The 25,855-nt window shown below is 43.2% G+C and overlaps 1 protein-coding gene across 6 annotated transcripts in view; it reads left to right on the top strand.

The window, feature by feature from the left end:
• FRY (FRY microtubule binding protein) overlaps window positions 1-25,855 on the top strand; it is a 392,912-nt gene that overhangs the window by 352,257 nt on the left and 14,800 nt on the right. For all 6 annotated transcript variants that reach the window (XM_050937091.1, XM_050937094.1, XM_050937090.1 and 3 more), the window contains 4 exons: window positions 1,357-1,546; window positions 18,068-18,217; window positions 23,558-23,656; window positions 24,153-24,236. In XM_050937091.1, coding sequence (XP_050793048.1) covers window positions 1,357-1,546; window positions 18,068-18,217; window positions 23,558-23,656; window positions 24,153-24,236 — 523 coding nt within the window. The remainder of the gene's footprint in view (window positions 1-1,356; window positions 1,547-18,067; window positions 18,218-23,557; window positions 23,657-24,152; window positions 24,237-25,855) is intronic.

Below are 25,855 nucleotides of genomic sequence, written 5' to 3'. Positions count from 1 at the left end.
AGAAAGTGTGGATAAAGATCGTCTGCCCAGCACCATAGTGCACTAAGTATTAGCCATTAGTAGAGTTCTATTTGCAGGATCCTTTGGCTCTTTGACACAGTATCTCCAGATAGCCAGATTTCTCAGAGCAGTCAGGCTTTTATGGGGAGCACAGGGACTGTTTTCTCCATGTACATGCACCATTCCACAGGGGGAATGCCCAGGAGGGAGTGTTTTAGTACCTCCTAAAGGAAGTAGTGGTCAGCACATTCCCCTGTTGCACCATGTTGTTTCAGGAAGAATTCTTCCTCCCTGAGAGAGAATTCATCTGAGAGCTCTCCTTGGGACAATGCATCTCCACCCAACACAGGAGGAAAACCCTTTCAAAACTTACTACAAGTGTACAAATTGCAGTTTTCCATAGGTCATACTCAAGTTATATCAAAACCAATTTCCCCTGAAAGCAAAAGGCCCTTCTCCTCAATTAGGTCTATTTCTTTGCCAAATTCTCGCTTTCTTCCTCCAACCTCACGGATTGTAACGCTACTCAGAACATATTTGGGGAAGAGGGGAGAACAATGAGGAAAGTGTGTTTTATTGTTGCTATCCTGCTACTCAAAAACAGCTCTACAATATTTGCTCAAACTTTCCAAAATGTTAACTTTTGAGCAGAAACCAAGTATGGAAAACATCAGCCCAGTAGGTGATAATTTCAGAAAGTTCTGTGCAACTGAAAATAAGGATTAGAATGGAAACACTTCTGTAACCTTAATTGTATAGCGAGACCTGCTTTAAAACAGTGGTTCTCAAAGCCGGTCCGCCACTTGTTCAGGGAAAGCCCCTGGTGAGCCAGGCTGGTTTGTTTACCTGCTGCGTCCGCAGGTTCAGTCAATCGTGGCTCCCACTGGCTGCGGTTCACCACTCCAGGCCAGTGGGGGCTGCAGGAAGCAGCACAGGCTGAGGGATGTACTGGCCACCCTTCCTGCAGCCCCCATTGGCCTGGAGCGGCGAACCGCATCCACTGGGAGCCTCGATCAGCCAAACCTGCGGACGCGACAGGTAAACAAACTGGCCTGGCCCACCAGGGGCTTTCCCTGAGCAAGCGGCGGACCGGCTTTGAGAACCAGTACTTTAAAATATTGTAGATAATTGTGCATATGTTACTAAGACAACATTATCTTATACCAGTAATGTGTGCTGCAGATGCTTAAGCTCAACCTTTTGAATGTATTCAATACACAAAAAGAAAAAGAAAGATAAAATTAATAATTGAAAAACACTTACTTGTAAAACATATTTTTAGCATCTTATCTACAGTCTCTTTTGGATGTATTTGAATTATAGAGTTAGATGGTTTATTTTTCTCTTCTCCTCCAGTTTTGGTGAAGGTGACAGAAATGCCTCCCCTCCTCCCTCTCCGTTCTTTTCTGCCATCCTTGCTGCATTTCAGCCAGCTGCATGTGATGATGCAGAAGAAGCCTGGCGTAGTCATATCAACCAACTCATGTGCGATTCTGATGGATCCTGTGCAGTTTATACATTTCATGTGTTCTCCTCTCTGTTTAAGGTAAGAAAATAGATTTGAAATTCTAAAACAATACCTTTAGGTGAGCACATAGACGCCTGCGCCCCCAGTACATTATTAAATAGTAGTAGTAATTAATTACTTAGTATGTTGTGTTAACCTCCTGTATTGCATGGTTACTTGGCCACAGAATATACTCTCTGCTGCATAAATGTGTCCTAGGATCACAGTTTTCCTCTAAAATATTGTGTATCTAGACCTGAAGATAACCTTAGGAAAATACTATCATTTTACACTTTTTTTATCTCGAGTCTGCAGATAGCCTGAAACAATAGCTGTGAAAGATGTTAAATACCCCATTTATCTGAAAGGACAACTAACTCTGAAACCTAAAGATGACTGTTTAAATATCTAACACTGTTAATTGTTTTGCTGGTAATAATCCAGCTCATGTTCTTATCCCAAAATTCTAAAGTCCCTTCCATGCTTCCCCACATGCCAGAGCTTCTACCATCCCCTACCCAGCTCCTAAAACCTTCTGCTTCCTTCTGGCAACTTTTATATGTTGCCAGTTTAAAAATCTGCACCATCACAAAAATTGAAAATGTGAGGACAATTTAAAATAATTTGCATTTAATATCAAACTAGCTGTCACCAGGGCTACTCTGGCTGATTATTTTCATATTTAATTCATTACACAGCTTGATTTTTTTAAAATGACGCTACTGCACAGTTTCTAGTCTGCTTCTTCAGTATGCCACAGAATCCAGGAACCTTCATGCACAATTTAGGTTCAGTTGGCCACAGAGTACATGGGGCCTTGATTACTATTCACAGTTCTAAGTTGCTTATTGCCATAATGTCTAAGCATCTTTACATCAATTTAAGAATACATCCATTCCCTCAAAAAAAGGAAACAACACCCATATTAAAACATATTTTCCTCCCTATTTCCTCTAGGTTCACACTCTATTCTTTTGCTGCCTTCCTTTAGGCTTTAAACACTGCAACCAATCTCTGGGCTCCATTTTCAAGCTTTGATGCCTAAAGTTATGGACCTAAGTCCTTTTTTTAAGCAACTACTGGAAAATAACCATTTTAGGCACTTCAGTGTAGATTTAGGCTACTGTAGGCACCCACGTTTAAAAATTAGCTCTGTGTTTCTTCCCTTGCTAAATATACTAGCTATAGATGTTGATAGACCAAAATTTGACTTGCTGTAAAATAATAAGCATCTATTCAAAGTGTCCTGACAGTCTCTTTTTTTGAGGAGAGAAAGGGGATTGAGGGCATGCAAACCTGAAAACTAAAATAATAAATTATACTGTGTACAGTGTCCCCCTAAACATTACAAATAAGGACACTGTTTTTCTCTAATTGAAAGCACAACTATGCACAAAATGATTGGCTGTTGTGCCTGTCTGCTCCATTCTTGATTTTTAGTCTTTCTACTCTCCTCAGCATGATGCTGGATGCTAAATGTACAACATAGTTTCCCGAAGACATTTTAATAACAGCAATGCTAAACTAAATACAACAAAAGAAAAGGTGATTCATAATATTAGCAAACTAGAATTTTCATCTTTTAACTTTATTTTTATTTTTGTATAAAATATAAACACATAATGAAACTCAACATAAATAAAAATACATGCACAAGATGAAAGTAGCATATAAATAACAAAATTCAATATTAATTATTTGCAAAACATGGAAAAAAACAAAAACAAACAAAACTGAACCCATAGGAGACGTTCAGGGCATCAATTATTAAAGTGACTAAATAGATAAATAAGTGAGAACATAAACCTTTGAGTACTGGAGACTAATACATACTAAACTGCAAAAATATGCAATAGTTTCATGTGTAAACAAACATCTTCATATTTTTCCCAAGCATTTCTAGTAGATAGTATTTTTTTCCGTTAATGCAGTAGCAGAGAGCTGGCTCAGCCAGTCTGTGTATGAGGGAGGAATTGCAGATTTCCATTTTTTCAAAATAACTATTTTTTGGCCACTAAAGGTTCCTGCAATCCCCTCAAATCATCCCGGAGGGCCAGTGTCACTCATGCTACCCAGAACCTGCTCCCCAAAAAACTCTGCCCCCACCCCACTTGCCTAAGGCTCTGAGACAGTTTGGGTGGGTGAGGAGGTCTGGGGTAGGGGATTGGAGTGCAGGCTCTGGGAGGTAGTTTGGAGGTGTGAGGGAGTGTGTGGGAAGGGGAAAGGGGTGCAGGCTCTGGGAGGGAGTGGGGCTTTGGCGCTTATCTGTGACTCCAAGGCAGGGTGGGCCTGGGGGCCTCCATGCACTTCTGCCCCCAGGCACTGCCCCAGCAGTGTCCCATTGGCCACAGGGTCGCTCGGGGCGCGGGCAGCACAAGCAGGCACAGCCCCGCCCCACCCCTGGACTGCAGGGAGGGGCCAGCAGCCACTGGAGCAAGCAAGCAAACACTGCTTAGCTCCGCTGAGCTGCTGGGGCCTCTGAATGGGGGGCGACAGGGGGCGGCAGGTGGGGCCAAGGGAGAGACCTGGCCCCAAAACTGCTGGAGCCCTGCGGGCCACACTGGGGAGGCTTGCGGGCCGTAGATGGCCCAATGGGCCAGGCATTTGAGATCCCTGACTTAAACAAATGTCCTGGAGTTCAATACAGTAATTCCTCACTTAACGTTGTAGTTATGTTCCTGAAAAATGCAACTTTAAGCGAAACAATGTTAAGCGAATCCAATTTCCCATAAGAATTAATGTAAATGGGGGGGGCTAGGTTCCAGGGAAATTTTTTTTGCCAGAGAAAAGGCATTATATGCATTTTAAACAATTTTAAAGAAACAATTTAATACTACAATCATCATTGCTGAGTACAAAGCAATGGGAGGTGTCCCCGCCTTACCCCACACAGGCACAGCCCACTGGCACTGCAGACAATGAGGCAGGCAAGGAGGCTGAAGGTGCTATAGGCTAGGAGAAACACATTGCGCAGCAGCAGCCGCAGCTAGCCCTACTGTGCAAGCATCAGCGGTGGGGGGGCTCAACCCTCAGCCCACCCACTGCACCCCTCCCCCATAACCCCCATCCTTAACCTGCCTCTTCTCCCCCCCACCTCCTCCCCCTTTACTCCGCACACCATGTCCTCGCTCCTCCCCCCTCTGTCCCTGCCTCCTGCCTGCGACAATCAGCTGGTTTGCTGTGTTCAGGAGGCAGGGGAGGGAGGGGGAGCCTGCATGCTGAGTTCTCACTCCTCCCCCTCCCTCTTGCCTCCTGAACGCCGCAAACAAGCTGATTGCTGCGGGCAGGAAGCGGGGGGGAGCAGGGTGAAGGCACTGATCTGTGGGGTCCGCCGGCAGGCCAGAGGAGCTGCAGGGGGGCATAGGAGAGCAGATACGGGGGCTGCCAGCTGTGGACAAAGCAGGCAGCCAAACAAGATTATAGTGGAGCATTGCACAACTTTAAATGAGTGTGTTCTGTAATGGAGCTGGGACGTAAGATCGAAACAATGTTAATCGAGAGGACGTTAAGTGGGGAGTTACTGTAGTACCTTTTTAATATCTTGCTCTGGAAGAATCGCAAGGATAAAAAACTTGAAGTATCTTTCATATTAAGCCAGATATCCTTCTAGGTTTCTGTTGTGATAGTGAGGCTAAGTTCTTTTTATCATTATTATTTGTGACTGAGACTGAGACTGAGACAAAGACAGAGGTTACTGCAAAGCCTTAAACCACATATCAGTAACTCCTACAAAATGACGCTTGTTTCCATATTTCTTAACATGTTCTTCTAGAGGTGAGAGAGTTGAAATGGACCAGTTGTCCCCATCCGTGCATGAATCCTTGAGCATAGCTGCAGAAAGAAGGAACCATGAAACAGTGATAGCTGATATTTGTTACACATGTTGTCTAAGAAGGCCAGTCTATCATTTTGTGTGAGGTCTTTAATTTTTGTTAGTTCTTTTTTCTATCCAAATTGTTTTAAGCATAGAGTTGGCTTTGATACTGAGGAGTGGGTTATCGCGTAGTGGTACGAGAAGAGAATTAGTAAGATTGGATGCTTTAATTATCTTAATATGTTACAGGATGTGCCATATAGATACAATGACTGGATTTTTCCTTAAGAGTGTGGATAGCCTCTTAAGATATATAAAAGAAGAGCAAGAACTGAACAGTATACCTGAACTTTTTTCTATCTCAAACCAGGCCAATGTGTATACAGAGCCACTAGAGTGAAATCACCTTACAATAAGACACAATTGGAATGCTGGATAACATAGATAAAAATGGCAACCCCATGTAACCTCCAGTTGCCCAGGATTTTTCAGGAGTCCATTGTGACAAGTGAGGCTGTTTTATATCCCATGTAAATTCCACCATAAACCTGTTTATTCGACAAAGAGTGAAAGAAAGACTTTGAAAGGCAATAGACTAATAATATACTGTATATACTTGTTCATAAGCCAAATTTTTTTAGTAAAAAAGGGAAGCACCTGAGAAGGGGGTTGGCTTATGAATGGATATGGAGAGGGGGAGGTGGAACACAGCCCCTCCCCCCAACAGAGGGAGCAAGGAGAAGCAGCACAGCCAGCAGAGCCAGAAGGGAAGAGGCAGTGCCAGAGTCGCTCTGCTTAGAACATAAGAACATAAGAATGGCCGTACTGGGTCAGACCAAAGGTCCATCTAGCCCAGTATCTGTCTACCAACAGTGGCCAATGCCAGGTGCCCCAGAGGGAGTGAAACTAACAGGCAATGATCAAATGATCTCTCTCCTGCCATCCATCTCCATCCTCTGATGAACAGAGGCTAGGGACACCATTCTTTACCCTTCCTGGCTAATAGCCATTTATGGACTTAGCCACCATGAATTTATCCAGTTCCCTTTTAAACATTGTTATAGTCCCAGCCTTCACAACCTCCTCAGGTAAGGAGTTCCACAAGCTGACTGTGCGCTGTGTGAAGAAGAACTTCCTTTTATTTATTTTAAACCTGCTACCTATTAATTTCATTTGGTGACCCCTAGTTCTTGTATTATGGGAATACGTAAATAACTTTTCCTTATCCACTTTCTCCACAACACTCATGATTTTATATACCTCTATCATATCCCCCCTTATTCTCCTCTTTTCCAAGCTGAAGAGGCCTAGCCTCTTTAATCTTTCCTCATATGGGACCCTCTCCAAACCCCTAATTATTTTAGTTGCCCTTTTCTGAACCTTTTCTAGTGCTAGAATATCTTTTTTGAGGTGAGGAGACCACATCTGTACACAATATTCAAGATGTGGGCTTACCATGGATTTATATAAGGGCAATAATATATTCTCAGTCTTATTCTCTATCCCCTTTTTAATGATTCCTAACATCCTGTTTGCTTTTTTGACCGCCACTGCCCACTGCGTGGACATCTTCAGACAACTATCCACGATGACACCAAGATCTTTTTTCCTGACTCATTGTAGCTAAATTAGCCCCCATCATATTGTATGTATAGTTGGGGTTATTTTTTCCAATGTGCATTACTTTACATTTATCCACATTAAATTTCATTTGCCATTTTGTTGCCCAATCACTTAGTTTTGTGAGATCTTTTTGAAGTTCTTCACAATCTGCTTTGGTCTTAACTATCTTGAGTAGTTTAGTATCATCTGCAAACTTTGCCACCTCATTGTTTACCACTTTCTCCAGATCATTTATGAATAAATTGAATAGGATTGGTCCTAGGACTGACCCTTGGGGAACACCACTAGATACCCTTCTCCATTCTGAGAATTTGCCATTAATTCCTACCCTTTGTTCCCTGTCTTTTAATCAGTTCTCAATCCATGAAAGGACTTTCCCTTTTATCCCATGACAGCTTAATTTACGTAAGAGCCTTTGGTGAGGGACCTTGTCAAAGCCTTCTGGAAATCTAAGTACACTATGTCCACTGTATCCCCCTTCTCCACATGTTTGTTGATCCCGTCAAAGAACTCTAATAGATTAGTAAGACACGATTTCCCTTTACAGAAACCATGTTGACTATTGCTCAACAGTTTATGTTTTTCTATGTGTCTGACAATTTTATTCTTAACTATTGTTTCGACTAATTTGCCCGGTACTGATGTTAGACTTACCAGTCTGTAATTGCCAGGATCACCTCTAGAGCCCTTTTTAAATATTGGCGTTACATTAGCTAACTTCCAGCCATTGGGTACCGAAGCCGATTTAAAGGACAGGTTACAAACCTTAGATAATAGTTCTGCAACTTCACATTTGAGTTCTTTCAGAACTCTTGGGTGAATGCCATCTGGTCCCGGTGACATGTTAATGTTGAGTTTGTCAATTAATTCCAAAACCACCTCTAGTGACACTTCAATCTGTGACAGTTCCTCAGATTTGTCATCTACAAAAGCCGGCTCAGGTTTGGGAATCTCCCTAACATCCTCAGCTGTGAAGACTGAAGCAAAGAATCCATTTAGTGTCTCCTCAATGACTTTATCATCTTTAAGCGCTCCTTTTGTATTTCGATCGTCAAGGGGCCCCACTGGTTGTTTAGCAGGCTTTCTGCTTCTGATGTACTTAAAAAACATTTTGTTATTACCTTTGGAGTTTTTGGCTAGCCGTTCTTCAAACTCCTCTTTGGCTTTTCTTATTACACTCTTGCACTTAAGCTGGCAGTGTCTGTGCTCCTTTCTGACCATGCTGCTCTCCCTACAGCCTCTGAAGCAGCTGCAGCTCCGGGGCTGGTAGACTGTAGCTTTGCCACTCTGTCCTGCCCCCCAGAGCAGGCTGTGGCCGTGCCGCCCGACCCGTTGGAGCACACTGCGGCCGTGCCAGTTGGCCCAGCCCACTGGAACATGCTGCAGCTGCACCGCCCAGTCTGGCCCACCAAAGCCGGCTGTCCATCTTGGGGGGTGGTCAGCTTATAAACGAACTGGCTTATGATCGAGTATATACAGTAAGTCAATCTTGAGCAGATATTCATTTTGGATATTTCTGTTCTCCCCAGTAAAGAAAGAAGGAGGAGATGCCACCTCTCTACATCCTTGGAAATTTCTTTTAATATATAGTCCATATTTATAGAAAATATTTTTGGAAGCTTAGGATATATCTTAACACCTAATTAAGTTATTTCCTTGCATATTTGAAATGGAAAATGCTGAAACTGAGAAGGATCTGGTCTTCTGAAAATATCCATTGCTTCTGATTTATTCGAGCTAATGTGAAAACCAGAGATCTCTCAAAAAATGTCAACTACATTCAACAGTGACGGGAATGATGAGGATGGATCCTTCAATTGTACAAAAAATGTCATTAGGATATAAACTGATTTTGTGTTCTTTCCTGTCCATAGTCACACCTTCAGTGGCTGAGTCCTGAGATATGTGCATTGCCAGTGATTCCAGAGAGAGATAATAAAAGAAGGGTGACGGGACAGCCCTGTCTTGTGTGAAATGTGGGAGAAGTAATTCCATTAGTTGATAGTGAAGCAGGGGGAGAGTTGTATGATTCGCTGACCCAGTTCAGGAATACTGGTCCAAATCCAGTTTTTTTTAGGACAGCCATTATATAAGGCCATTCAACTCTATCAAAGGCCTTCTCTGCACCTAGAGATAAAGCTATGGAGGAAACATCTGAAATCTGAGTTTGTTGGATGAAGTGCACGATTTTTCTTGTATTATCGCAACCAATCTTCCTTCAAGGAAACCTACCTGATCTGCGTGTATAATTGATGGGATGATGGTGTCCAGTTGTGTCAGTAAAATTTTCGCAGTTATTTTGCAGTTTATGTTTAATAGAGATATGGGGCAGAAGTCGCCACAGTTGCGGCCATCTTTGTTCTTTAATCTGTGAGTAATTAAAGCAGTTCTCATGTCATGAGATGTGGTTCCTTTTGGAATATTTCAGTGAAGACCTTTGAAAGACTAGAAGATAAGCTGATTAAAAAACATTTTGTAGAAATCTGCCAGAAAGCCATCTATTCCAGGGGCCTTCTTGGAATTCATTTTTTTATAGCCTGTTCGATCTCTTGTGTTATGAAAGCTTTGTCCATAAAGAGCATGAGTTCTGAGGTACAGTAATTAAAAGGTAGACCTTCAACAAAATGATCACATTTATTAGAGCCACACTGGTTGTCTGATTTATATAAAGCTTGATAGAATTGCTTAAATTGTTATTTACATCTATTGCTTCAAGGATGGCTATCATCTTGTAATAAGGAACAAATATTGTTGACTAGATCCATTGTAAGTCTTCAGGCAAGTAGTTCACCTGCTTTATCGCCCCATTCATAGTATCTTTATTTGACCCTGTTGAGTGTAAATTTGACGTGGCTAGATAAGCATTCATTATATTTATATTTGGCATTGATTAGAAAATGTAGGAAGTTTTCATTATTTGGGTCAGTCTTGTGCATTCTCTGCAACTCATTTATTTCCTTGGCTAGAGGGCCTAGTAACTTGAGTCTCTGTGTCCTTGTTTTGGGAGGAAACTAGCATCTTCAAGCTAGCATTGCAAGCTAGGAGTATTTTTAACCCCATGAAATGGCAGTATTCTCTTCTTTCAGTTGAAAGCACAGGGACACCATCTTCCACAAGCTTTTTTCATCTAGTTCCTGGCTTGTCCAAAAATTGATTGTTTTTGCACCATAGAACTTTGCCACATATTTGCTAACTTCATAATATAAGACTGTTGATCCAGGCCAATGGGAAGTTTCACAAACAAGTCCAAATGTGCTAAGTTTGCAATGTAAAATACTGCCAACATAGTTGATTGTGCAACAAAATCCTTGTTTGGAGCAGTCTGTCAACCTCATACTGTGTTTAGCGAAAGCTGTGCAATTTTCAAGGCATCTTGAATTAGAATTTATCCTCCTCAACAATGGGCATTCCAGTTGCCTCCACTGCTTTGGAGAATCCCACATCCTGTCTATGTGCAAGGCTTACACCAGCTTTAAAAACAGATCTCACAAGATGAGGAAGGATAGGCTGAAGTGTACCCTCCACGCTCTCTAGTACCAACTATGGTCCTCTCCCATGAGGACCTCTTCATCACAGAAGAACCAGGCTTTCCCCTTCTGTGGGGTACCAAGAGGGATCCTTTCCTGGTATTGTCCCATTGGTTGGAGCCGGAGCCCTCATCTATGCTGTTACACCTTAGCACAAGATCCTGTGTGCCAGTGCTGACTTGATTGTCTCTGCCTCCTCGGGCTCTGGTACTGATAAGAGCTCTGGTACTGATGCAGAGGCTCTCCCTGTAGATACAGAAGAAGACATGTCCTCAGATTCAGACTGTCTGTCCAGGACTCTGCCTCTTTCCCCTTCCATTGTTCTCTGGAGGTATTTCCCAACTACAAGACCTGATCTGTGACCAGCAAACATTCTCACCATCCTTGGTCAGAGTAGCCTTGGGCCCTGCCCCTTTCGCTATGACCACCACAGTGGGCTTATTGGAAGCCCTGGGCCCCATACAAAGATTACTACAGGGTACCTGCTCACAAGAAGCCATTTACCAAACAGCAACCTCTGAAACTTCAGCAGCCACTGATACTGAAAGACCCTCCACCACAAGAGCAAGTGGCTGAGGAGGAGATGCTACCATCCTCCTCCTCCCCTAATGAGGTGGTCATAATTCCCACACCAACCTATGCCAATGACTTCAGATCCTTTCAGGACGTCGTAAAAAGAATTGTTGTCACTGCAGATTCCCCCCCCAGGAAATCCAGGAGACTCAGCACTCTCAGATGGACATTTTAGATTCCACTCCCAGAAAAAAATTGCTCTGCCTAATCAGTGAGGCACTGCTGGCTCTAACCCACACTGTATGACAAATACCTGCTAGCATTTCATCTATCTGCAAGAGGGCAGACAAAAAATACTCTACCAGCTAAGGCCCTGGAGTATTTTTTTTTCTCCCACCCTTCCCCCGACTCTTTGGTAGTGTATACTATCAATGAAAGATTCGCCCATGGCAAATGGATTTCTCCTCCACCCGTCAATTAAGAATTCAAACACCTGGACTTGCTGGGGTGAAAAAGCCACTCCTCCACTGCTCTACAGTTGAGGATTGCAAGTTATCAATCCTTCAGGACTAAATATGACTCTACTAATTGTGCAAAATTCACACATTTTGGTCCTGCAACAGGTGGTCACTAAAGAGAACAATCACATGCCCTTATTTTTGAAGAGCAGACCATTGCCAAAGCTTGTCTGCAGGCCACTCTTGATGCAGCTGACACAGCCTTGATGGTGACTATAGTCATGCACAGAGTGTCCTATTTCCAAACAGCCAGTCTTCTCATGGAGGTAAAGAATGCTATCAAGGACCGCCCTTTTAAGGGGCCAAACCTCTTCAGCAGTGACATTGACACCTCTCTCTATAGCCTAAATGATTCTAGAGCAACTCTGCAATCCCTCGAGATATACATGCCTGCGATGAAAAAATGGTTCAGTAAATCCGAGATAGCTCAACTTTACAAGCCAATGCATAGCAGGCCTAGACAAGGCCTACAGAGCCACCTCAAAAGGAGTTCAAACCACACAAGAAAGGGCCCTGTGCAACCATCACGTCTCATTCAGTGATTTTGACAAAAACAGTTTTGATTACCCAGTCAAGGGTCACAAACCAGCTCCTTCTCTGAATCTCATGCTGTGAGAAACCACCCTCCACCCACCTTTCTAGAATCATCTCTATCATTTCTTGCCTGCCCTGGAGTGCATTGTGTAAGACAAATGGATCCTGGACATGGTTTCATCAGGATATACTCTGTTCTAGTCTGTTCTGTTCCCTCTAGTCACCTCCTGTTCCCTGTCCCTCTTCCAGGGCCCTTTCTCACAAGAGTCTCCTCTGAGGCAGGAGGTCCAATCTTTCCTTCTCCTGGGGGCAACTGAGTCAGTTCCCCCAGAATTCACTGCAAGAGGAATCTATTCCAGGTACTTCCTGGTCCCCAAGAGGAAAGGTTGCTGGAGACTGATCCTGGATCTGAGGACTTAGAATATTTTCATCTTTTAGCAGCGCTTCAAGATGGTAACCCTAGCAACAATAATGCCATCCTTGGATCCCAGGGACTGGTTCATTCTCTCGATCTCCAGAACATGTATTTTCATGTACCTATGCACCTGTCCCACAGACTCTTCCTGTGCTCCGTCATTGATACAGATCACTACCAGTACTGGGACCCTTTGGCCTTTCAGCTGCCTCAAGGGTCTTTTCCAAATTCCTCTCCATTGTCATGGCCAAACCTGTGCCACTGAGTATTAATCGACTTTCTCCACCTAAATGACTGGCTCCTCAAGGGCTGCTCACTTCCGAAGGCCTTTGCCGTCTTTCACTTTGTTTGAATCAAGACAAGTTCACCCTAACCCTGGTATACCACATAGCATTTATTGGAGCTGCTCTAGACTCCTCAACTGCCAGAGCCTACCTGCCAGCAGACAGGTTTGTCACAATGGCTAGACTGGTTACCACACGGCAACAGAGTCCTCAGTCCACAGTATGGACATGCCTGTAGCTATTAGGCCACATATTGGCCTGCACATTTGTGATGCCTCATGGACAGCACCTCCATTGCATTCAGGCATGGCTCAGGATGGCTTATACCCCCAAGAGAAACTGGCTCATCAAACAGCTCACCTTACCTTAGTAAGTACTTGTCTTCTTAACCCAGTAGAAGGACTCTTGCAAATGCAGGGGTCCCTTTTCCATGTCCACCACCATTGAAGTCATCCCTGTGGATGCCTCCCTACTGGGATGGTTTGCTCAACTCTTGGACTCCACAGCCCAGGGCAAATGGGCTCTCCAGGAGTCATCTCTCCATAGCAATATCATCTAACTCATGGCAGTTCACTATGTGTGGCAGCACTTCCTCCCCAGCATTGAAGACCATTCAATCAAGGTGATGCTGAGCAACAGGACAATAGTGTAATATACAGGCTGCCAAGGGGGAGCGAAATCCCAGTCCATATGCACAGAAGCCATGAGCCTTTGGAACTGGTGCATCTCCTGCCTCACAGACATCTCAGTGGTCTCCCTAGTGGGCCTGCAGAACACCATAGTGGACTCCCTCAGCTGGCACTTCCACCAGGACCACAAGTGGGAACTCAATGACTCGGTCTTCCAGAACACCTGGCAGTCCTGGGGACTTCTCAACACTCAACACTTTGCAACACTCTCCAATGCAAAATGCCACCACTTTTTTTGCTCAAAGTGAGGAAGAGGAGTGTCACAACTCCCTGGGGAATGTCCTCCTCATCACCTAACCTCACACACTCCTATATTTCTATCTCCAACACCTCTAATACGAGATGAAACAAGATCACGCAGTAGTGATGCTCATACCTTTGGCCTGGCTGTGCCAAGTTTGGTTCCAGGACCCGCTTTACCTCTTTCTTCGGATGACTTTCCACCTCCCTCTGGCAGCAGATCTCTCGACTCAGAGCTCAGGGACCATAACTCACCCCAGTCTGGCCGCTCTTCACCTCAAAGTCTGGCTGCTAGATGGTTCTCAGGCATAGAACTCGACTATTCTCTGGAAGTTTAATCTGTACTCCTGGGCAGTAGTAAACCACCTTCAAAAGTAGAAATGTTTCCAGGTCTGGTGTGCCCAATATTGTATTTCCTCTAGATGCTCTCTTCTCTAACAGCTCTTAACAAACTGGAGAAATGGCCTGAAATAAATAGGATGAAAATCCATGAGGACAAAGGCAAAGGGGGAGGCTGTGTGGGGCCCTAAGCCTCCGCGGGAGTGGGGGTGGCATTGGCCCCAGGCTTCTGCAGGGGGGCAGGAGCAGGCTTGGGGGGCAGGGGGAAATTGCGCCCCAGCACGAGCCAGTGGAGTGGAGAGGGTTGGGGCCAGGTCGCTCCACTTCCTGCCGCCTGGTGAGTGCAGGGCAGGCCCGACCCTACACTCAGGGGGCAGCAGGAAGTGGAGCGAGCCAGCCCCAACCCGCTCCACTCTGCTCCCGTGGCTCCCAGACTTGGGGGCAGGTGGGACGGCCCCCCAGCACTCGCCAGCGGCACGGAATGGGCAGGGGCCAGTTTGCTCCATTTACCGCCGCCAGTGAGTGCAGGACACCCAACTCCTGCTGAGTCCTCAGAGGAAAGGCTGGAGTAGGGGTGGGGCTGGAGCAGAGCCAGGGTGGGAAGAGGTGGGGCTGGGGCAGAGCAGGGTCAGGCCATGGGGAAGAGGCAGAGCAGGGACTGGAGCAGCACACAGCTGTGTAGGGCACCAGGAAATTGGTGCCCTATGCAGCTGCATACTTTGCATATGGGTAGGGATGGCCCTGACTACTGATCTGATCCAGCATGGCAGTTCCTGTTTAATGGTAGGATTACAAGAAACCCAGATTTGACAATAGTCACTCTAGGAGCTTTTGGAATTCTGGTGCAGCAGGGACATGGCACCCCTTTCTACAAGGAGGTTGGATGCACATAACAGGAACACCTCCTACTGGTTGGAACACAGCATCGTGTAGGTGCTCACTTTGCCTGCTGAGCTATAGTATGAATGAATGTCGTATTTGTGAATAACTGTAAAAGAGCAGTTTGTTGGAAGGGGAAGGAAATGAAGGAGTGAGGACTCCTAGTCTGAACCAGGTTTTGATTAATCTACAGCTAAAATGCTTTGGAAAGTTGTGACCACAAAATAAAATAAACACGTTTGCTTTCCAGTAATATGTTTTGTTGTAGCCTTAGGAACTTTGTGATACACATAGAACAGGGGAGGCCAAACCATGCGTCGCAAGTCACATGCAGCTCTTCGCGGAGCCCCCTCCCCACCCCCCGCCTGCCAGACTGAGAGAGGGGACCTGGGGGCTTCTGCCCTGCAGTGGGTTGGTGAGGCTAGGGGCTTCTGCCAGGAATGACTGGTGTCTGCCAAGAAAGTGTGGGGGACACAATTTAAAGATTCAGCCCCCCACCAACAGCCTGAATCAGCCCCCCCTTACCCTCAGTAGCCCCTCCTTGTGGCTCCCAGATGTTAAGTCTGTGTGGAGAGGCAGCAGCAAACAACTGGGAACTGAAGAGAGGGGCCACTTCTTTAGTTCCATGGGGAGAGGCAGCGGCTCTTCCTGCAGCTCCCAGCTGTTTGTTGCTGCCTCTCCCCAGGGTGCAGCTACCAGCTTGCTGGTTCCAACAGCTGCCATGCAGGGAGTGGGCCCTGCTGCACCATGTGACCGAGCAGGGCCAGCAAACCCTGGCAAAAAAACAGGGGGTGGAGGGGATGACATAGTACGCCCTCTGCCCCATGTGTCGCCTCTGGCTTCTACCCAGCAGGCAGAGGGCTCTCGGTGCATCAGCCCTGTGGGGCGCGCCTCCTAGGGCTTGGGGATTCAGCCCCAACAGGCACCTCTCATGGGGCTGAAGCCCCCAGACCTTCCTCCCCACAGGGCTGAAGCCCTGAACTCTAGCCGGCATGCCCCGGCTCTCAAACTTCTGAAGATTGTCATATGTCTATGTAAGATTAGACTGAGTCTGAACACCCCTGACATAGAAGAAAGGAGAGGTTTTGCAGTCACCTCAAGTCAATTCTTATCAAAAGCTAAGTGGTTCAAAGTAATGCTAGTCCAGTTCATGCTCACCTATCTATTCCTTATGCTTTAATTAAATAATTTCCTGTTGATTTCTATGTATTCTGTTACCATTTCTAGGAAAATAATACTTTAAAACATAAAAATATGGTGTGAAATTGGAATTGATGACAGTTGGGAACAAATAGCACTGGCTTCAGCCAGTTCATAGCAGAAGTAGATACTCAAGCGTCCCGCCACAGTTCTAACAAGGTGTCATGTTTCTGACCTACAACATCCTTCCAGTTCTAATTCAGAGTCTGCCATGAATATAGGCTGTCAATCGGTCTGAATCAAATGAAGGTCGTTGTAATGTGGACAAATGAGAAATAGGAGACCACTTAATTAATTTCTTTTAAACTTTTTTTTATTGCGACCTCATCTGCATGTATAAAGATGACAGAATAGTGAATTTGCCCTATGCATCATCATGTTCCATAAACATCTGGCTGATGTATCCTAAAGCTATCTGTATGTTAAAAATTATCTTCTTTTTAAAAAAAAAAAAAAGTATTGACTTGACCATGTTTTGTGAAAGACAAAATTGTGTTCCAAAATGAATAAGACTGTAATATTTAAAAATATAAGTCCAGATGCTGCCCCATTTTGGTAGAGAAAAGGGAATGGAATCTTGTCCTATATTCCCTGCTAAGGATTCCCCTGGCATGTGGGGGGAGTCATTATCAATCATAGAACTGTCATTGGCTCATCCTATGCAACCATTCCTTTTAGCCATCGGTACAGAGAGTGGGGCGCAAGCATGGCTGGAGCGTTGTGTATTCTGGCTATTCTCAGCTGACATACAGTCCCTTGGGGACTGTTGCTAGCTGGCATATTCTGCACTAGAGCTAAGCAGAGAATCAAGGAGCTGTAATCAGCTCCCTGACAGCCCCTCATCTCTGCTGCATGGAGGAGAAACTCAGTACATTAGAGTATCTAACCCATTTACTGTGTAATGTGTAAATTGTAATTCTTCAGTCTAGAGGCAGAATGGGGGAAACAGAGGAATTGCTTTATCAGACCAGTAGTTCATCTAATTGTGTATCCTGTCTCTGGTAGTAACCAGTATTAGGTGCTTTAGAGGAACAGTCAGGAATGGACAATTATGGAATAGGGGAGATTTCTCCCTGGCCATGGTTGATTTGTGCCCCAAGGCATGAGGGTTTATAAATCCCTTTTCCTATCTAATGCAACTTTGGGCAGTCTAATAATCCATGCATTGTCTCATCCTTTTTTTAAATGTCAATCCTACTGAATGTTTGGTCTCAGAGGTATATTGTGGCAGTGATATTTGCATCGTTTCAGTTCTTGAAAGGCTTAAACTGTCTTTTTATTACTATTATTTATTAAATGGAAGTCATTACAAAGAAGTTACAGGAGCAGTATGCTCCTTGAAGACCAAGACTATGTACTCTTTTAGGTGTTGTACCCCACTCAAATATCAAAAAAATGTGTGAACAATAGTTTCCAGATGCAACTTTATACTGTTGGAGCCTTTCCAAGCAGCAGAGGTGTTCAAGCAAGGAGGTTTCTCTAAACCTCTTTCATGATATTGGGAACTAACAAAACAGTATCCAGAATGGGCAGAGAATTCATGTATTGATCAACACTGGTGATCAGCAGGAACAAGAAAAAGCTACATGACGGTACATAAAAAGAACAGGAGTACTTGTGGCACCTTAGAGACTAACAAATGTATTTGAGCATATATTATTTGAGGGTATGTAGTTTATAAAGAATGAATCATCCTCGCAAGCAAGAACATGGTACTTCAGCAGCAGTTTGTAATTCCATTGCTAAATGTGAATTCTCTGGCCAGTTCCACAGCTGCCTATCTGGAGAAACTTCTGAGCACTGTGTCCCGTGTAATAGTAATTATTATTCAATATCCTTGGGCAAACATTCACTTCATCCCATGGGGATGGTTTCTTTTGCACTTGCTGTTATTGTATGAAGAAGGAATATATGCAATTGTGTTTGCAAAGGAAAGACGTTTGTATATGAGCAATGAATGTGATAAGAACTATCTTGTTTCACAGAATATTCAGAAAAGGTTCTGCTTCCTCACTTGTGATGCTGCCAGTTACCTTGGTGACAACCTACGAGGAATAGGCTCAAAGTTTGTGAGCTCTTCTCAAATGCTAACTTCGTGTTCAGAATGCCCCACTCTTTTTGTAGATGCTGAAACGGTGAGTATATTCCTGTAGAGGATAACAACTAGCATGTCCAGCATGTGTCGTGTAAAGGAGGCTAGGGTGGCAAAAGTTTTTGGAGATTTTTCTTGTTTAAGTTGTCTAGTAGTTTGGAGACAGATGTTGGGGCCTTGGAGAGACCCTCTGATTATCCCACTTTTGGTCTGCTGAAGAATATACTTATCAAGGGGACACCTGCTCTCTTGGATTCTTACACATACACCTCCTGATTATAGTTCTTTTTTTCCCCATTGTCAACCAAACTTCCATTACATTTTCATACTCTTTTATTAGAGTTTAATAATGCTAGCAATTGGCTCTTTAACTGAGATGTGTTCAAGAATCTGTCTCTCAAGACGAACAAAAGATACAATTGCCTGTAAGTTTTACCAATATAACTGTGTCAATTAGGGGTATGATTTTATTTTTTAACAATATATTTATAACAGTAGAAGCTCTAGTATGAACAGAGCTATCCCAGAGCTATTATTCCCCTTCTTGTACAGGAATAGCTATGCTGGTATAAAGCACTTTATGCCAATACAACTGCATCTACACTCGGTGGAGGGGGGGTGTTGATTGTACCACTTTAACTATAATGTAGTTAAAGTGGTACAACTTTCTAATGTAGACAAGCCCTTAGAAACCAGGTTCAGCTCATTAGTTGTTGACTGTTTACAATGACAGGAGAATGAGGGTGACCAAACTTGGAAGAAGTTCAGATTCTTCTGTTTACCAGACAGTTCAGCAAAGTTTATCCGAAACCTACATTCCTAGTGAGCTGATGGTGTTGATGTTGCAATGTGGTGACACAATGATTGGCAATGCAAATGTCTGAACCTCACTCAGAATGTTCTTGGGTTGTCAGGTTTAGATTTCTACCCAAACTATTTGCACAGCTTTATTGGAGAATACTGGAACTATCCAGCTTCTTTTGTTGGAAGTGATTTTGTTTTCTTCAGTCAAAATTGTGCTCATAGTAAGGATGCGAGTTCGTAGTTTGAAAAGATTGTAGTTTGTATTATGTTTTGGATTAGTAATAATAATAACAACTACGGGGTCATACACTTAGTTGCTTTTGTAGGCCAAAAGAATTGCACACACCAGAGGACTACTTGTATTCCTCATTTCCCCACTCCACCCTCAAGCTCCCAGGTGCCATTCTACCATCCCTTCTTTTTCAGGGACTTCTTGCACTTGCCCTTTGCCAAGGTCTCTGAATACTTTCGCATTGCCCCTTCTTCCCCATCTCAAGGTACACCACTCTCCCCCATACATCCCTTTTCCTTCTTCTGCCCATACTAGGATTCCCATGTCTCCCCCCATGCCAGGGGCTTTTCATGTCCTCCCTAGTCTCCCCACACAGAGGTCCCCTACCCTGCCTGTAGTTTTATGTGATTAATAATTAAGCAATCCATTTGCAAACACCTAGAAGATAATAAGGTGATAAATAACAGTCAGCATGGATTTGTCAAGAACAAATCATGTCAAACCAACCTGATAGCTTTCTTTGACAGGGTAACAAGCCTTGTGGCTAGGTGGGGAAGCGGTAGATGTGGTATATCTTGACTTTAGTAAGGCTTTTGATACTGCCTCGCACGATCTTCTCATAAACAAACTAGGAAAATACAACCTAGATGGAGCTACTATAAGGTGGGTGCTTTACTGGTTGGAAAATCATTCCCAGAGAGTAGTTCTCAGTGGTTCATAGTCATGCTGGAAGGGCATAAGGATCAGTTCTGGGTCCGGTTCTGTTCAATATCTTTATCAATGATTTAGATAATAGCATTGCGAGTACACTTATAAAATTTGTGAACGATACCAAGCTGGGAAGTGTTGCAAGTGCTTTGGAGGTTAGGATTACAATTCAAAATGATCTGGACAAACTGGAGAAATGGTCTGAAGTAAATAGGATGAAATTCAATAAGGAGAAATGCAAAGTACTCTAGTTAGGAAGGAACAATCAGTTGCACACATACAAAATGGGAAATGACTGCCTAGGAAGGAGTACTGCCGAAAGGGATCTGGGGGTCATAGTGGATCACAAGCTAAATATGAGTCAACAAAAAAAAGCAAACATCATTCTAGGATGTATTAGTAGGAGTATTGTAAGCAAGACACGAGAAGTAATTCTTCAGCTCTAGTCCACACTGATTAGGCCTCAACTGGAGTATTGTGTCCAGTTCTGGGTGCCACATTTCAGGAAAGATGAGGACAAATTGGAGAAAGTCCACAGAAGAACAACAAAAATGATTAAAAGTCTAGAAAACCTGACCTCTGAGGGAAGATTGAAAAAATTGGGTTTGTTTAGTCTAGAAAAGAGAAAAAAGAGAGAGGACATGATAACAGTTTTCAAGTACATGAGAGGTTGTTACAGGGAGGAGGGAGAAAAATTGTTTTTCTTAACCTCTGAGGATAGGACACGAAGCAATGGGCTTAAATTGCAGCAAGGGCGGTTTAGTCTGAACATTAGGAAAAACATCCTAACTGCTAGAGTGGTGAAGCACTGGAATAAATTGCCTAGGGAGGCTGTGGAATCTCCATCATTGGAGATTAAGAGCAGGTTGAACATGTCAGGGATGGTCTAGATAATACTTAGTCCTGCCTTGAGTGCAGGGGACTGGACTAGATGATCTCTTGAGGTCCCTTCCAATTCTGTGATTCTGTGTGCCCCCATTTCCTTTATGTCAGGGCTCTGCATGTGCCCTTTCCATGCTCTCCCCTCCATTCTTCCCCTATGCCAGGAGCTCTGTGTGTGCCCATTATTCCCCTTCTTTTTCCTTTGTTCTCCGGGCTGCTCTACACTAGAAAATTAGGTCAATGCAGCTACCTTGGCTCAGGATGTGAAAAAGTCACACCCTTGAGACACGTAGTTAAGCCAAGCCCAGTGTACACAGCACTAGGTCAATGGAAGATTCTTTTGTCTATCTAGCTACTGCCTCTCAGACAGGCTGTTTTACTACAGCAATGGAAGAATCCCTTCCAGCGCTATCATAAGGATCTATACTACAGCGCTACAGTGGTGCAGCTCCTGAATTTCTAGACTTGGGATGTCAGCTGTTTGAAACTGTATTGGGAGGTTGGGCAGAACTAAAATGAGATGTATTGTTATGATGGAAGGTGCTAATGACTGCCTCAACCAGTTCTCAGATCTAGAGGCAATTACAGAGGTGTTTAAAGCTGTTAGCTCAGCTAACCAGATGCCATGGGCTCCGTGTGTTCTCCATTTCCCTTTTTTAGTTTTCTGATTTTCACTGAAATCATGACGGTTTTGCCCACTGATGCCTAAAACATTCCCCAAAATTTTGGAATTGATCAGATGCAATATTCAAAAATTATTGTATTGCAGCCAAACAGAGAAATGCTATCAAGTTAACTAAGGCCTTGCAATCTTGGCCAATAATACTTAGCTCTTATATAGCACTTTTCATCTGTAGATCTCAAAGCACTTTACAAAGGAGGCTGGTTTCATTATCCCCATTTTACAGACAGGAAAACTGAGGGACTTACCCAAAGTCACCCAGAAGGCCAGTGGCAGAGCCAGAAATAGAACCCAGATCTCCTGAGTACCAATCCCGTGCTCTCTCCTATTTTAATTAAGGATATGTATACACTGCACAGTTAATCAAGGAGATTGGTGTCCAGGTCTGATCATATAGGTTATCCTAGCCTGAATGCAAGTATTTCTGTTTCTACACTTCCTTGTGTTCATCTGCAACACATCCCGTGATTCTTTGTGCTGAGAAGCTCTAGATTTCTTTCTCAGTCAATTGAGGGAGAACATATCTGTCCTCTGGGGAAAATTGTACAAAGGTCACGGAATTATTGTCAGCAACTGAGTGATTTAGCCTTCATCTTTACTGAAAAGTGGGTGAATTCCAGCCCGAATTGAAGTGGAGGCCATTTTCTAACCCCCAGCCTGGTAAGCTAGCCCGGATTTAAGGCACCTCCAAACTCAAATCAGAGGATTATTATTTTTTTGTATGGATGGTAGAAAGATTAAGGCTAGCATTCATGTAAGACCCCAGGTTAACTGTGCAACGTAGACATACCTTCAGGTAGAAATAAGCCAGATTCTATAGGTATGTTGCGAAGAATAGAGAGATTGTTATTTGGAACGCACCATGTTATATACATTGACTCCATCAATACACTGACAGTGCTGTGAAGCAAGTCTTCTCTCGTTGTGCTGCTCTGGACAGGGCAAAGTAGTTGGAGTACCATATATTTCTGTTGGAGAAAAAAGAGTGAAGAAGCTACCAGCTGGTGGCTTTTGAAGAGGCCATCCAGTTTTAGTGGGGCAGACTTTCAGAATGGCCTTCTTTTTGCTGCTTTGCTGTTCAGTATGGGGTTCTTGGAAAAGTCAACAGTGCCTGTGCACTCCCTCAGCTGCCCTACATGCCTCAGTGATTGAAGTTGACAAGCAGCCAACGTTGTGTGCATTGCCAGGTTGGCATGGAACACTTCATGGCATTTGAGTCATCTCTTCCTCTTCTAGCTCTATATCTGAAAGACAAGAAGAGGGGGCAGAGGTGGCTCTAGCCATGTTGAGACATCAGACAACACAATATGCTCATCAGCTTCATTTGAGTTCAGTGTAATATGGATTGTATGATATTGACTGGCTTTATGAAATGAGACAACTTTTCTAATTTCTTGTGACTCTGTCCATCTTTTATCAATTAGCCACAGGTTCTGTGGTGGCAGTTTGATCTTGCACATTTTATATAAAGCTGCGATCTAGAAATGTCTGAACTATAATCTGGGTCTGCTCTGACTAACTGCTGTGGCCTCACAAAAATTATTAATTTCTGTGCATCTGTTTCTGTATCTGTAAAAATGTGTATACTGTTACTTACCTCACAGGAGACTTGTGAAGATTAACTGGTTAATATTTGTACAGCACTTTGTGTATTTATTTGGGAAGGTCAGCTTTGCTATCTGTAGCATTTTGAGTTGAAGCCCAGAGTACAAATGTGTTTCCTGAGATTTTAGTAGTAAGAGCTAAGGTGGCTATCTCAGCTCCAGTAACCCCTGAACATGCACTGCAGATGGAATCAAGCTCTGAAAGTCAAAAGAAAGTGCTAGTTACTCCAGAAACCCTTACTGGCTGCCAGAATCATTAGCAAGATGGATTGTGTTTTCAATTTTAATTCCAGTTGGAGCAGGAACCTGTACATCCAGCAGCATTAGTAGTGTTTTAGCATGGGATTGAGACTGGCAAAGGGTAAACTTTAAAGTGTCTTTTGCAGTGCTTACCATAGCTTCTACTTTACTAATATTTTTTTTCTTTAATAGTAAAATTTACTGGCCCATTTTTTATTTTAATGTTTCCAGCTTCTCTCTTGTGGACTTCTTGAAAAGCTAAAATTCAGTGTTCTAGAACTACAGGAGTATTTGGACACATACAACAACAGAAAAGAAGCAACTCTCTCAGTAAGATTTCCATGCTTTATTGCCCTGTGTGTTCATATATTAAAACGTTTTGATCTCAAATCTGTTTAAATGAATAGTAGTATAACATTTTATAGGTCAATATTGTATCTAGAATTTGGATCCATAAATGTCATCTCTCTCTTTTTTTGGAAGATACGGTAATTGATACAACAAGAATTAAAAATGACTCTTTGTGGAGCTTAATTTCAAATGTGTGTGCATTCTCTAGTCTTTCAAGCTCCTCCTCTCTATTAATTAGTAATTCATGTATTAATTTGTTTTGTTTATATGATATAAACACCATTAGAAATCAGAGTTATAGCTTTTTAACTCAACCCACTAATGCAAAATGTATTAGGCTGTATGAATGAAGAGCTTAATTGCAAAACTTGAGTTAATATGTTTTCAAGACATCATATTGTGAGACTAAAATACTTTGTTACCCTTCTTTAAATCTAGTCAGAGCTAATACCTCACTTTTTTTCTCTGAAAACAGTGGCTTGCAAACTGCAAAGCAACGTTTGCTGGGGGTTCACAAGATGGAGTTATTACTTGTCAGCCAGGGGATTCTGAAGAAAAGGTAATAAGGAGCTATTTTACTTTCCTGTCAAGTGACATTTATGCATTGTTTATTGATGCCAAAAGAAGCTGGTGCCTTTACCTCCTTGTGTCCCTTTGCAGAGCTTGGACACAGTACCAGTCCTTGCACTCATGAGTCTGTTGTCGCTGTTGGCACAGGCCTGCCCAAAGTGGGTGGAGAATGAGTGGGGATATGGCACTGTCCTCCCACTCTGCACCAGTAAGGAGAGCTGGCCCCTGACCAGGGCAAATGGATGTTGCTCTGTAACAGCAGTAACTTTCCTACATCATAATGTCTCTGGGAGTTCCTTCTGGTGCACTTTATTTCCAGAGCACCTTCAATATTGCCAGTGGCTTTGCAGCCACAATTTGGCCCATAGTGTGTAGACTTTTTGCATTTGAGCTTTAATGCCTGAAATATTAAGCCTTTCACCTTTAAGTTATTGGTTAAAATCCAACTGATGTTAGTAGTAACAAAATATTTACCATCAAAGGTCTTTTCAGTGGTCTGTGAAGTAATTAATGCTGTGAAAAAACATTTATGTGAAACAATGTTTCATGCATTGCATTTGAAACAAAAGATTCCTGTATATGCTATGCAGTGATTGCCATAAATCAGTCAACAGTCTTCCTGGTTCTTTGCTATTTTAACTATACAGAACAATTGGTATCTCAAACACCATTGTGTGGGAAGTGTTGGAAATGTTATTCTTTCTTTTTTAATGGCAAATACTGTATATGTTCATGGCAGAGCAAGTGTTAGATAATTTAGATGTCTTCAAGTCACCAGGGCCTGATTAAATACATCCTAAGAATACTCAAGGAGCTGATTGAGGAGATACCTGAGCCATTAGTGATTATCTTCAAAAAGTCATGGACAACGGGAGAGATTCCAGAGGACTAGAAATGGCAAATATAGTGCCCATCTATAAAAAGTGGAATGAATAAACAACCCAGGGAATTACAGACCAGTCAGCTTAACTTCAGTACCCAGAAAGAAATGGAGCAAATAATTAAGCAATCAGTTTGCAAACACCTAGAAGATAATAAGGGCATAAGTAACAGTCAGAATAGATTTGTCAAGAACAAATTGTGTCAAACCAACATAATAGCTTTCTTTCACAGGGTAACAAGTCTTGTGGATGGGGGGAAGCAGTAGACATGATCTATGTTGATTTTAGTAGGGCTTTAAATAATGCCTCGCGTGACCTTCTCATACACAAAATAGGGGACTACAACCAGATGGAGCTACTATAAGGTGGGTTCATAACTGGTTTGAAAGCCATTCCCAGTTCATAGTTATAAGGGATTCTCAGAATAGCTGGAAGGACATACTGAGTGGGGTCCCACAGGGATCAGTTCTGAGTCTGGTTCTTCTTCAATATCTTCATCAATGATTTAGATAATGGCATTGAGAGTACACTTATAAAGTCTGTGGTTGAAGCTGGGAGGGGTTACAATGCCTTGGAGGCTAAGATTACAATTCAGAATGATCTGGACAAACTGGAGAAATGGTCTGAAGTAAATAGGATGAAATTCAATACGGACAAATGCGAAGTATTCCACTTAGGAAGGAACAATCAGTTGCACACATACAAAATGGGAAATGACTGCCTCGGA

Source organism: Gopherus flavomarginatus, chromosome 1 (genome assembly GCF_025201925.1).
Source record: "Gopherus flavomarginatus isolate rGopFla2 chromosome 1, rGopFla2.mat.asm, whole genome shotgun sequence".
Taxonomy (NCBI): domain Eukaryota; kingdom Metazoa; phylum Chordata; order Testudines; family Testudinidae; genus Gopherus; species Gopherus flavomarginatus.
The sequence above is the reverse complement of the archived record's forward strand: the minus strand, read 5'-3'. Positions and strand labels throughout refer to the sequence as shown.